Here is a 12,519-nt window from a genome sequence, read left to right as displayed (position 1 = left end):
TATAAAAATAAAATAAGGCTTTTTTTTCCCATTAAACTCTAGTTTTTTTACATAAAGTCTAGTAAGAACTTGGAATCACATTTTTTTCTGGAGAGGTTGCAGTGTTGGGACTTTGGGGAAAGAATTCTGAAGGAAAAGATAATTAAGTTCAATGGATAATAACTTGGAGTCTTTATGCCATTGTATCCACATTTATTTAGTAATGGTGGATAACACAGAGGATAAAGCTGAATCCTACAGATTTGTGCCATTCTGAAGGGTTTCCACACCTTGCCCTCTATGACTGCCTGTGGCTGGCTACAGACTGTGGAAGGCAGGATGGTGTGGTGCTTGTAACAATGGACACAGTGTTGGGTTTGGCAAAAGATTGAAACAAAGCCAAAAGTCAATGTCTCCAGGCTTTTTTCTTTGTATTTGCTCTTTCCTCAGAGGTATTGAAATCCTAGGAAGGATTCACAGTAGTCCTCTTCTAGTTGCAGCAGGATTGTGGCATATTGCCTATATTCAGTTTTGTATGCTACTACAGTATTTAAAGTTTAGGCAGCAAAGAGGTGAACTGTTTTTCTTTGAATATTTGTAGGCTTTAATAGAGAGTTTTTCCATTCGCTGTCTTGTCCTTAGTATAAGAAATTCAAAACTTGTAGAGCTAAGAGTAAATTTAGGCATTTTAACATGCATTAAGTAAACTGTTGAGTTGCAGCCAAATTTCTCTGCTTCTTGTGGTGGATTCATTATTTCTGCTGCAATATATCAGGATGCCTCTCTGGTAGACTAACTTAAAATTTTTATGCCAGATGGGACAGGCTTTGCTGCTAGAGTGGTTTAATAGTGTGAGGGGGTGGTAACTGTGCTGTTCTTGAAGAGCAAACAGCGAGTTCCAGGTGCATTCAGTGGAACTGCTCAGCAGCCCAGGGGCAGGGCTTGGTCACCTTTTGTCCAGCAGGGGTCTTGTTCCTGCAGCTTTGGTCAGGCAGGACAGAGAAACCTTTCCTTTGACATTCTCCAAGTTCTGTGATGCATTAGACTGTTGTTTGCAGTAGGAATTGCATATCCTGGGTATTTCCACATGGAAAGTGGAAGAACACGTTGTTTGGCAGTGCACCCATCCTGCCCAACTGCTCAAGGAGGTGAACTGCTTGCAATCACTTTCCTTGGGTGCTGTTTCTCTGCTGTTGCTTTGGTTTCTTCCATGCTGGCAGTTAGTGATGGTATCTTCTCTTCAACAGCATAGAGCTCCATCCTGTGCTAAACTTCCTCTGCTTTTACCTTGCCAGTCCTGTTCCTTTCCTTTATATTACTAACTTGAGTGGAGTTTTTGCATTTTATTAATGTGCACCTTTGCAACTGGAGAAATCTTTTCAAACTGCAGTTTTTCAGACCTTCTTGAGCAACATAATTTAAAAATCTTGTTCAGCATTTAAAAATCCTGTGCTCAAATGCCATCTGATGCTTTAGGAGCTTAATTTGTGACCTCTCCTGTGTGCCGTAGTGTTTGATATTTAAATATGGATTATTGGTACATATGTTTTCGATGCTATAATGTCTTTTCCCCACATTTTCTTGGGTGGCTTTATCTCAGAAGATTTTTTTCACGTGCTTGTTTATTTTACAATTTCAAAGTGTGCAGTAGTGACGGAATGGTAGTCTTGAAGATATAACATTGTTGTGACCCGTGGAGTGCACCTCTCAGTATGGATGGCAAAGTCAAGTTTCCCTGTGCTGCTCCAAGGTCTTTAAGGCTTATTCCAGGAGTGTTCCTGTTGTTCTCCAAGTGTAAAGATAGTAGCAGCCAATTGTTACTACTCCCCCAAAACAAAACAAAAAACCCCCAAAACTTCCAGCAATATTCAGTCCTACTTGGGGTAAATCAGAGTCCTGCTGTGTGATTTCACTGCAATGGTGAAAAGGATATTCTTGACTGTGTTCAAATGTTTTTATCAGGAAAGTTTGCTGTTGACTTCCTGCTATTGTCATCTTATATTTTATTTATAACTTTACTGGATTTTCAGACACAATTGCCATTTTTCAGAAGTTTGTCAGTCCGAAGTGCTAAGCCCACGGAACAGAGGACTGTGAAGTTACTGTATTTGAGGTGACTCTGGACAATAACATTTTGTTTCTCTCTTGTATACATTGTTAAGAAAGTTTCTTTATAAAGCATTTCTCATAAGTTATTTTGTTTTAAATTGTGCGATATCCTTTTACACAGGGAGAGTAGAATTGGTAGCAGGAGATAAAACGTTCTGAAGTTTTACTGGTCAGACTCAGTTTGACTGGTTAAACTTCAATTTATTGTGTTCACTTTAAGATTTATATGATTCTTTTTTTTTCCCCTAACAGAGAGTATGTGCAGGAGATGCACATTAGGAAAAAGAATGTGGTCTATCTGTATTTTCTGGCTTGGTGTGACCAACTAGTTTAAAAACTTTCAGGACTGACATTCACTTCTGTGCTGGAAAATACACATAAATTGCTTTTACAATACACATAAATTGCTGTGAGAAACTTAAGTTGTTGGTGTTAATTACTGGTAAGATTATTACAGAACTGTTATATATGAACTGTACAGAGAATTTGTAAAGTAATTTGTGTAACTTGGAAATTTAGGTGTGACACTTGCTTGTTATGATACAGTACTGTAAAGGAGTGTTCAGTAAACTCTCATGCAGAGTGACATTTGGTGTCAGGGATTAAATTACTGGGGCTGGGAAGTGGGGTGGTGGATCCTTTCCAGGCAGTATGCAGAGTGTTGCTATCTGGGGCTTGAAGAGTATACAGCTGAAAAAAGTCATTATTCAGTCTTATTCATCCACAGTTCAAACCAAGGCTTTAACTTGAGCTTTTCAGTGTCTGAGACATGCTGCTTTGTTCTGTTTCTATTTCCCTTGACTTCCTTCCAGAAATTCAGAAATTCAGGTTAATTTGAGTATTTTCCAAGCTTTTATTCTTTTGGTCATGTATCACAGCTCAAGTTTGTAGCTGGATTGGATGCCTGGAGCTGCAGAAGGTGCAGAATCAAAGTGCAGGGTGACCTAAATGGATGTGGAGCAGTGGCTTTAAGCGAATGCAGGGCACCCTGAACATTAACACTTAAATGCAAGGAAACAGAGCATGCACCCAAATGCTGATGGAGAATATCATCAGTCCAAAAAGCTGATGCATTAGGAGGCCTATTTTCATTTCCAGCTCTAATTATTTTAAATAAGAAAAGGCACTCAGATTGATGCATGGGGATGCTAGAAAGTGAACTTGTGATAAGCCATGCTGGAAATGTTTATGGCTCTTTTACAAGTCTTTGGGTCATGGAACAGAGAAACTTTGACCATAATATGTGCAATGACTGAAGAAGAAAAAGAAAAAAAAAAAACCCGTGGTGATAGGTTTTTCTTTATTCAGTTCTAGTTATTCTGTTTAGTCTCTCAATATGTAGTTTTAAGGCATCTGTTTATGTTGGTGGTTTTAACAGTGCATATATTTCTAAAATTGATTATATTTGGCAAACAAACGGTCACAGGACAGTTTTCCCTGACAAAATTCTTGTTGGGTTTTGCTTGCATTCTTTAGTCCTTAGTGTTAGACCTGTGATTGAAGCATTTAATATAGATTGCTCTTTATCTAAAGGAAATGATAGTAGTAATTACATTAAAAATTCCCAGTGTATTGAAGACCCTCATTAAGTTTTTTAATAGTTGTTCTGCATCTAATTCCAAGTTTAAAAACAAGGGTCCAAGGTCTTACCATCACAGTACCTTTATTTATGAGGCTCTTTTTTCCTTAAATACCCTTTTCTTAGTCAGTGGTTTGTCATTTTAACTCCTTCTATTACCACCAGTGAAGCTGGGATTTTGAAGCTGGAGTTATTAACTATTTCTTGGCCAAGTATTACCATTTAATCTTGCTGCTGGTGCATGACTCAGCAGCACGGGTTGGAGCTGCTTTGGGAGGGAGAAGAGAAGCTTTTGTGCTCTTGGAGGGTGTGGCACAGTATTTGTGCTGCTGAGTGCTGTGGGCATGGCCCGGGATCCCTGTCTGCTCTGCTCCTCTTCACTATGGCCCCTGCCTCCTCCTGTATCCCGGGTCTGCTTCTGAGCAGCAGTATCAGGGGCAGACCCTGGCCTAGGAGAATAATCTGGAATAATTGCCTCTGCTTTCTAGCCTGGTCCTTGAATATCTGTTACAGCATTAACCTGGCTGACACCCTCAGCAGTTTTTGAAGTAGGAATGAAGCTGGAACCGTGGAGTCCCTGACCTGGAAACACTTGTTTCCTGCTTTGCCCAGGCTGGGCATAGTGAGCGGAGCCGAGGGTGCTGCTGGATGTGCCCAAGTGTACAAACTACTGAGACCTAAAAAAATGGTGCAGACATGCAAGGGGCAGGGCTCATGCTTCTGGCAATGTTTATTTCTGTAAGAGAAGCGATTGGCTGACAGCTACAATACCACATGGTGTGGGTGAGAGGATTGAATCAATAAAGCTGTGTTCTGACAAATGTGTCACTGCTGTTCCTGCTTCAGCAGGGGTTGCTACCCCCCTCTGGAAGCTGGAGATGGTGAACTCTAATTTGCCACTTGCTGGAGAGTTTGAGGCAGGAAGCTGGAGAGATGATGGGCAGTTTGGGAGGTGGTTTCTTCTACTGGTCCCACCCTCGTGCAGACAGCAGAGCGTGGGTCCTGCAGTAGCTCTTGTAGAGGCTGCAGTAACTGTTTGCAGGAATGTGTGTGGGTACCTGCACTGACCATTTAACATGTCTTATATTTGAATCAGTGCAGAAAGCTACTATGCCATTATTTGCCAATTATCAGAACTGTTATATTTGCTACCTGAGTAACTTCTAAATAGTACTGGGGCCTTTGTGTAGCTGCTGGGAACATTCAGGAAACTGGAGGCAGCAAGTGGCTCTTCATCCAAGTTACTTACTTCTGCTAGAAAGAAGGGTCAGGACAAGGCTGGAAGCAGGAAGCTGATGAGTGCCAGAACTGTGGTTTGTGGTTCCCATTAGGCTCATTAAATGAACCAGGACAGATTTTATGAGAGACTTGAGAAGACTTTTGCAAAAGATGAAACCAGTGGCAGTTGAGCAGAGATTTGTTCCCTGCCAGGTGTCTCTCTCCCCTTTGATTTACTTTGTAACTGTGCTGCTGGTTCTGTGGGCCTTTGTTCCCTTTGCAATGCTGATGGAGACAGGGAACAAACATGGAGAACTAATTATGAAGTCAGGATTTGTGCTGAGAGGAAGGAAGCCACAGCAGGCCAGGTACAAGAGAGCATGGTGCTGTGCTGGTTTTGCTATGGGGTGTCTGTGTTCTTTGGAAAGAATATCTAACCAAAATAGTTGGAAATGCTCTGTGTCACAGGCATGAGGAACCCATTATAGGTCAGTCTGGAAAAGAAAAGGGTTCTTCTGGTGGTGATGTTCTGAAATTCGCAACTGTCAGACTGATTTGTGTCACTCCAAGTCAGCAAAAGCATCCCTTCAACTTGGGGAGGTCTACCAAGTTCTACAAGGCTCCAGGCACCACCTCAAATATTAACCTGCAGCAGTGGCCTATATAGTCACAGAGCAACCTGTTCTCCATGGAAGTGTTTGTGCAGTCACATCTTGACCATCCTCAGCTCAAGTTCAGTGGTGTGACCTCTGAGCTAAGACTCAAGGCACAGTTATAGCTTGCGGTTGAGGGGAAAGGTGGGAATGCCTATCAGTTTATATAGGGAAGCAATAATAATTTATACAGGGAGGCTAGGCTGCTTTCTTTGGGTTTTTTGTGGGTTTTTTTTTTTTTTTGTTTTTTTTTTTTTGGTTTGGTTGTTTTTTCAGTAGGAAGGACTGGATTCATGTAGGTCTGTGCCTGCGTTTTACTTTCTCAGAGTTTTGTCTGTAGTTCAGAAATGTTAATCTGGCAGGAAAGGAGGGGTGGCCTTGAAGTGAAGCTGAAGAAGAGCTGAAACTGAGGTGGCTGTTAAACAAACATGATCAGTGACATTGGGTGTCTTGACTTGGTAGTGGGTGGCAGATCTGGTGGCATAATTGAGGGAGTGAGGGGGGAAAGGTGAAAACCCAAACTGCTCAGTAAGTAGATAGCTGTCTCTGTGGTGAGAGGAGTATAATAAGTTCCAAACTCTGGAGTATCTTTTTATAGGCAGTGGAGAGTTCTTAAATCTGGGAAACTTTTTGGCCTTGTTTCCTTTGAGTGCCTGGTGATCTTCCTCATCTAAGGAAGAAAGGATGAGCAGCCACAGATGTTTCCCAGATCATGTGAATTGCTTTCAAGGTTGTCTGGGTTTCAGTTTAAGTTAGTTAACTCATGATGAGAGCAAGAAGCTCTAACAGTTTTGAAAATTCAATACTTTTCTTGGACTCTTTTTAGATTCGGGTAGGAGCCATGCTTTGGTTCTGCCTTACTTGTTTGTCTGTCATGATTTTCTACTGGTGCACAAAATGAAGGGGGTGTAAGGAATGACAAAAACATACCAGTTTCAAGTAGCTGTTTCTGCACAGTATGTTACTTTTACCCAACTCTAGTTGAAATAGTCCAGAATTGCTTAAATGTAGACAAATGCTTGTTTATCATGGTTTGAGTGGTGATTTTTCTTGCCATTTTTGGTAGGAACTGTTCGGGTGGTTGTGTGATGGGATCAGTTTATGCATGAGGGTAGGGAATTTACAAAAGGAAAAAGGTTTTCTTTCCAGTCCTGGTGGCACTATTCAGGAGCTTACTTTGATCTTAAAGCTCTGGGAACAGGGAAGGAGTCTTCAAAAGCAAATAGGCTGCTGACAGCAGGTTTAGTCATTGGGCAGTTGCAGGCTTCCCGCACTTAGCATAAATTCAATCTAATTAAAACTAATTTAAAAAACCCACCCCCAGAACACCCCTTTTTATAACCTTTAGTCGGGTATTGTGTATTTATGGAGATTCTGTCCTCTGTATCATATGACAATGTTAATCTTCAGCACTCCAGAAGTTAATTTATCTAGCTAAAATGGCCACACTTTTATAGCTGGCATGTAAATTGGTTTCTTAGGTATATTTTTCCATTAATACAGGTTGAATATGTTGCAGTATAACGTATTCTGGGAATATGAATGGGGCTTCTCAGTCTTGCAGTGAGGAGAATTTCTGAGACTGCATGTAAATTGTAACATATTCTCACAAAGATTTAGGTTTATAGCCTTTCTCTGAAATGCTTCCAATTATTCCATGCAGCAGGAAAAGTACTATTTAGAAGCTATTCAGGTAGCAAATAAAACAGTTCTGATAATTAGCAAATAATGGCATAGTAGCTTTTTGTTCCAATTCAAATGTAAGGCATGTTAAATGGTTAGAGAAAGCAAAAATATCAAACTGGCCTCTGTCTAAAGAAAGCAGATTTCCTAGTGACTACCCAGGTTTTGTACTGGGAACAGAACCTAAACCACCACCAGCAGCAAGATGTGTTCTGTGACAGAAGGACTTCAGAGAGCTCTCCAGTGCTGTCCATTTAGACAAGACGCTGCTGTCTTTACAGGCTTTACAGAAGGCTTCTTTCTCTTTGCAGAAACGGAAGGCTTCAAGATTGACACCATGGGCACCTACCACGGGATGACTCTGAAGTCTGTGACGGTGAGTGGGAAGTCTTGGCTTAAATATGTTTTATAGACACGATTGTAAACATGTATACAGTGTATGTTTAGAGACAGAGCCTGTCCTCCTGGCCTAGGCTCTCACTTAGGAAGGTCACTTAGACTGAGTAACAATTGGTGAAAGTTCTTGTCTGTGAAAAGACAAAATGTGTTTTGTTTGAGCTGCATGTTCTAGGGGTCTGTGTCCCAGGGATTTGTTTGTCTGCAGTAATGAGATGTGCTGGGAGGGCTTTTTGAGGTGCAGCATTTTTCTGTTATACTTAACATACCCAGGTTTTTGTTGACCTTAGGTGTGTCTGGAAAGGACATAAGTGATAAAACTATACTCAGAAAACTGAAGTAATAAACCCAGGTTTTGGAGTATTACTCTGTTTCCCACTCTGCATTTAATAAATTTTTTTTTGGTGGTGGAAGAATTAGACATCAGCATTAGTAAGAGCATTAGAAAGAGCTTTCTAACAGTAATGCATACATTCTATTGTATGGCTGTACAATGCTGTCAGTGGGAACTGAAGCATTCACAGATGAGAGAGACCTTCAAACAGATTCCCATTTCTTTCTTTGGCCAATGTTTGTCTGCTTTTGTGCAAGTGGGTTGAATGCTCTCAAATAAATCCTGTTTTGATCTGACGGTAAGTATGACAGATGCTGGAAAACTGCTGTATGCCCTCAGTAAGGTTTTTGCCAGCTGCATACCTGTGTAAATGTGATGATAGCACTGAACACTCTCCTAAACCCATGCACTACTTCTAGTTTGCACTTCATTTGAGCATAACATAGGATCTTGAGTAGAAATATCAAACAAAACCTTTGAATGTTTTTCAGATATCTTTCATTCCCAACTCCTTATTGGATAATTAGGATACTGTAAAAGAAAATGGAAGGGTAAATTTAAGGAAAGAATCTACTTAGCAGTAAATAATGTGATTTCTGGATGAATTCAGAGATTGATTGGATGAAGAAAAAAGATAACCTGTTATGTCTGAAGATTTGTTCTTGAACTTTGCATGAATTTTGGGCTGCTTTATGAGGAACCAAAGTGTTGTTATACCAAACCCAGGTTTCTATGAGTTATCGTACCTGCTTCAAGGGGTAGGGATTTGAAATTGGTTAATAAGTAGGTTCTGTTTAAATTGCTCTGTGGGGAGGAAAAAGAAAGAGAAAAGCAGGATTATAGTGAATCGGAAATGTTGCAAATGTTTTAAGCTTACAAGTGTAAAATCTGTACAAGTGAAGGGATGCACAGTAACTCTAAAAAATATATTATTTTTTTTACTATAATAAAAATAAGTATGGTTTTTTGTTCTAGGAATCCTACCTCATGTATTGAGCATACTGCCTAGGGTTTTGAGGTTATTAAACTGTCCTTGTTGGTTTCTTCCATTTAGGGAGAAAATAAAATAGCTATTAAATTACAAGTAAACCTTTTTTTAACATAAACCAGGATTTTTTGAAGTAACTGTTTAAGAGTGCATGACTGCACATAAAGCATCATCTGGTGTCATGAGAAATATTAAAACTCCATCTGTTCCTCAGCTTTTGTCTAAGAAAGAACTGGTGAGGGATATTTGGAGCCTTATTTTCCACACTATTAAAAAGGTGCCCTCAATATTTAGCTCATTCATAAATTGCAGTGACATCCTGGCTTTGTGTTTCAGATGGGGGAGAAATAAATCTGTTCAATATGTTCATCTATTTTGTCTAAACTTTGTCATAGTGATGGACCACTCAGTTCTAACCCTTAATATCAGATCGTATTTTTATGGAGAATAGTTAATCTCCTGCTATTTGTGAAGTTTCATATTTTGCTTTTACTCAAGGATTTTTGTGATTAGTTTATATTTTTTTATACTAGACAAAATCAGAGAGGAAATGGGAAAGGCAGTTGCTTCCCCTAGGTGTTTAATGGGAAAGTACATGATACTCATTGGCTAAATCATAGGAATATGGAGGATAGCATTGGAATTCATTCACCTGCCTGATCTCATTACTATCCTCATAGCATTGGTATAATTCCTGTAGGAACTCATCAAGCATTTCAAAGGAATTAAGAGTTCTAGGTAGTTCTTGGTTAGAGGCTCTCTTCAAACTTCAGACCTCTGAGTTCCAGATGGATGCTCATATTTGAAGGCTTCTTTTTTATGCCATTGTTCTCCTTGACATGATGGCTCTTCAATTTTTTCTGTGGTGTTTGCTTCCATTAAAGTATTTCTGGAGTGTGGTCAGATTCCCTTAAAACTTACAGTTCTTACCTCCAGTATAAAGTGATCCACTGTTTGGAATTGCCCACCTTCTTCTCATAAAAAATTTGTAAAAGTTTTTTTTGTTTTGTGTTATGTTCCCTTCACTTGCATTGTGCCTTGCTGTAATGCTCTGTAATGATTTTTATGAAATGTGCAGAACTTATGTTTTGTGTTTGTTCTTGCTGAAATGTGAGCTGTCCTAGATGCTTGTTCTTTTTAACAGCAAAACAAAAACTTCTTCATCTTGACTGCTTTCTTTTCATCAGTGATGTTGGAAACTTTCTTAGCTTTCAGAATTTGTGCCAGAGCAGATGGTGAATGGTGGGCTTTTTCTGAAGTAATGTCAGCTAAAATAACTTGTGCTGCTGGCAGTTCTTCCCTGTAACAGGGTTTTTGCTTGATTGGCACACTATCTCTTAGGAAGGACTGACTTATTTATTGAATTTTTATTGTGAAGGCATGATCTCATTATTCTGGACCTGGAATTGTTTATAGCAAGGCATTTTCCACAGAAAGATTTTTTAAAAAATATTTTTTCCTTATTTTAATACCTGTGGCACCTTCTGCCTGGATGGATGATGTTTTGGAAAATTAGTAAGTGAGCTCATGGTGGTAGCTCTTGCTGCTGGTTGGTTCCCCAGCAGTTCAGATAGCAAACTCTTCAGCATGACTTTTCAAAACCTGCAGTTCTCCCTGCAGGCTTTGCTTCCAAGCATAACCCCCTGTAGCAGAACATAATCTGTTTTTATCTAGGAAACTTTGGTGTTTGAGGTGGATCAGTCTTTAGTAGAGAAGTATGTTTGTATTTCTGTACCACACAGGGTGTGAGGTGATTCTGAGAGAGAATCTTAAGCTGATATTCTGAACATTCTTTGTTACTTGTGTATATTTGACGAGTTTGGGGCTTTAGCCTCCTGCTGTTCTAAAAGGTAATGTTAACTTGGAGGCCAGTGTCATCTGGTGGAAGCCTAGAAGGTGGGTCTCACCTTTTACATACCATGAAATGGAATTTTGGACTATTCATTTCCGTAACTAGGATATATGAAGCATTTAACTGTTAGTGTAGCTCAAAATATAAACATCAGAACAGACCAGTTAGCTGCACCTAGGGCAGGAGAGGAAGAAGTTGCTTGTTCTGTGAACACCTGATAAAGCTGAACTCTTCCAAGTTGAGGGCATGTTTTGTATTGACTGTGTGCACTTGCAAATCATATTTGTTTATCCATTACAGTAATAGTCATGGTGATGCTGATTTTACTCATCTTTGTGCTTTTATCCTTGAGTTCTCATGGCTTTAATATGAAAGAAAGAAATAGCATGAAAGGCTGTGGAGTTTTGTAAGGTGGTTTCCTCTGAGTTCTGAGTGCCCTGGTTTGTCAGGAGCTGTCATTCAGGGAGCTGGAAGCTTGTGTTCAAGTGAACAAGAACTGCATAGCACTGCAATGGACCCTTGTAGAAATGATTTTTTTTTTTTTGCTGGAAAAATCTCCTGTTTTCAATTGGGGTTTCTTTTAGCATTCAGGGCTCCTGAAGCTTGGGAGCTTCCTTTGCCTCTTGGTTTTTGCTGCTAGTTGATGGAATGTGTCATTGATCATCTGCACTCGTAAGCAGCCAGAGCTGCTGTTGGCATTTCTTTCTCTTCCTGTTCAATGAACAGGAAGGTGCAAGAGCTCCTGTAGGATTGAGCTGATGGCCTTCCCAGAGAGTCTGCAGCTACACCTGGATGATCAGTATAGTTAGTGAGGACTTCACTTAAAGCAAACTCAAATGTAAATTTCTGCGGTGTATTCAAACGTCATGAATAAGAAATTCTATGTAAATTTTCAGTGCTTCTCAGGTGAGTGATATTTTTTCTCCAAACTGACAAAAGTAACATCCTCTTACCATTGTGTGCTGCCAGACTTTACAGCAATCTCTGGGTAAAAGTGCCCTGAGTACACATATGAGAATATCAATAATTAAAGTAAATGCATTACATTTCAGTTACAACAAATACATTTCATAATCCTAGCAGAAACCAAGTAATTAAAAAGGAGTCCCTATGTAAACCACAGTACAAGCAGGTCTAATTTCGGAAGAATTGGAGACTGGTTCAGCACCAGCATTTTCCAGTCAGTATCAGATTTGGGGGATTAATTAATCAAATGATTTCACTGTTACTGCCCTCAATCTTTTGAGTTGTGTATAGCCTCTGTATTTTTTTTACCTGAGAGGTTGTTTAACCACCTCTGGTGTATCTTCAAAGGAATTGTGTGTAGTATAAACAAACAGAATTACTAAATTACGGCACTTTACAGACTGAGCCACTGGAGAGGAAGTGGTTAGGGCAGAAACATCATGGTGTGTGCACGTGTTTTGTATAAAAGACTTAAGAAAATTGATATGCTTCTGTGTGAGGAGGTAAATCCACAGGATCCTATAGTTGATCATGAGGAATTTGTGATTCAGTGCCAAAATTCGAAATGGCGGCTGTTTAGAAGCATATGGTGGAGTTGGATGTTGTCTCTCAGTGTTTAGATAAATAGTACTTTAAAAAAAAACCAAAAACTTAATACATCTTTAATATTAGAGATGGAAGAGAGATACCAGTTTATCCACATCAGCAGTTTTCAGTGTCATGTCCTAATCTCATTAAAATGTTGGAGACGGTGGGATGGAG

The 12,519-nt window shown here is 39.7% G+C and overlaps 1 protein-coding gene across 1 annotated transcript in view; it reads left to right on the top strand.

Annotated features, from left to right (window-relative positions):
• CDC73 (cell division cycle 73) overlaps positions 1-12,519 on the top strand; it is a 102,494-nt gene that overhangs the window by 22,896 nt on the left and 67,079 nt on the right. The window contains exon 10 of the mRNA XM_021525071.2: positions 7,533-7,597. Coding sequence (XP_021380746.1) covers positions 7,533-7,597 — 65 coding nt within the window. The remainder of the gene's footprint in view (positions 1-7,532; positions 7,598-12,519) is intronic.

The sequence above is a fragment of the Lonchura striata genome, chromosome 9, assembly GCF_046129695.1.
Source record: "Lonchura striata isolate bLonStr1 chromosome 9, bLonStr1.mat, whole genome shotgun sequence".
NCBI classification, from domain to species: domain Eukaryota; kingdom Metazoa; phylum Chordata; class Aves; order Passeriformes; family Estrildidae; genus Lonchura; species Lonchura striata.
This window is presented reverse-complemented; position numbering and strand designations above follow the sequence as displayed.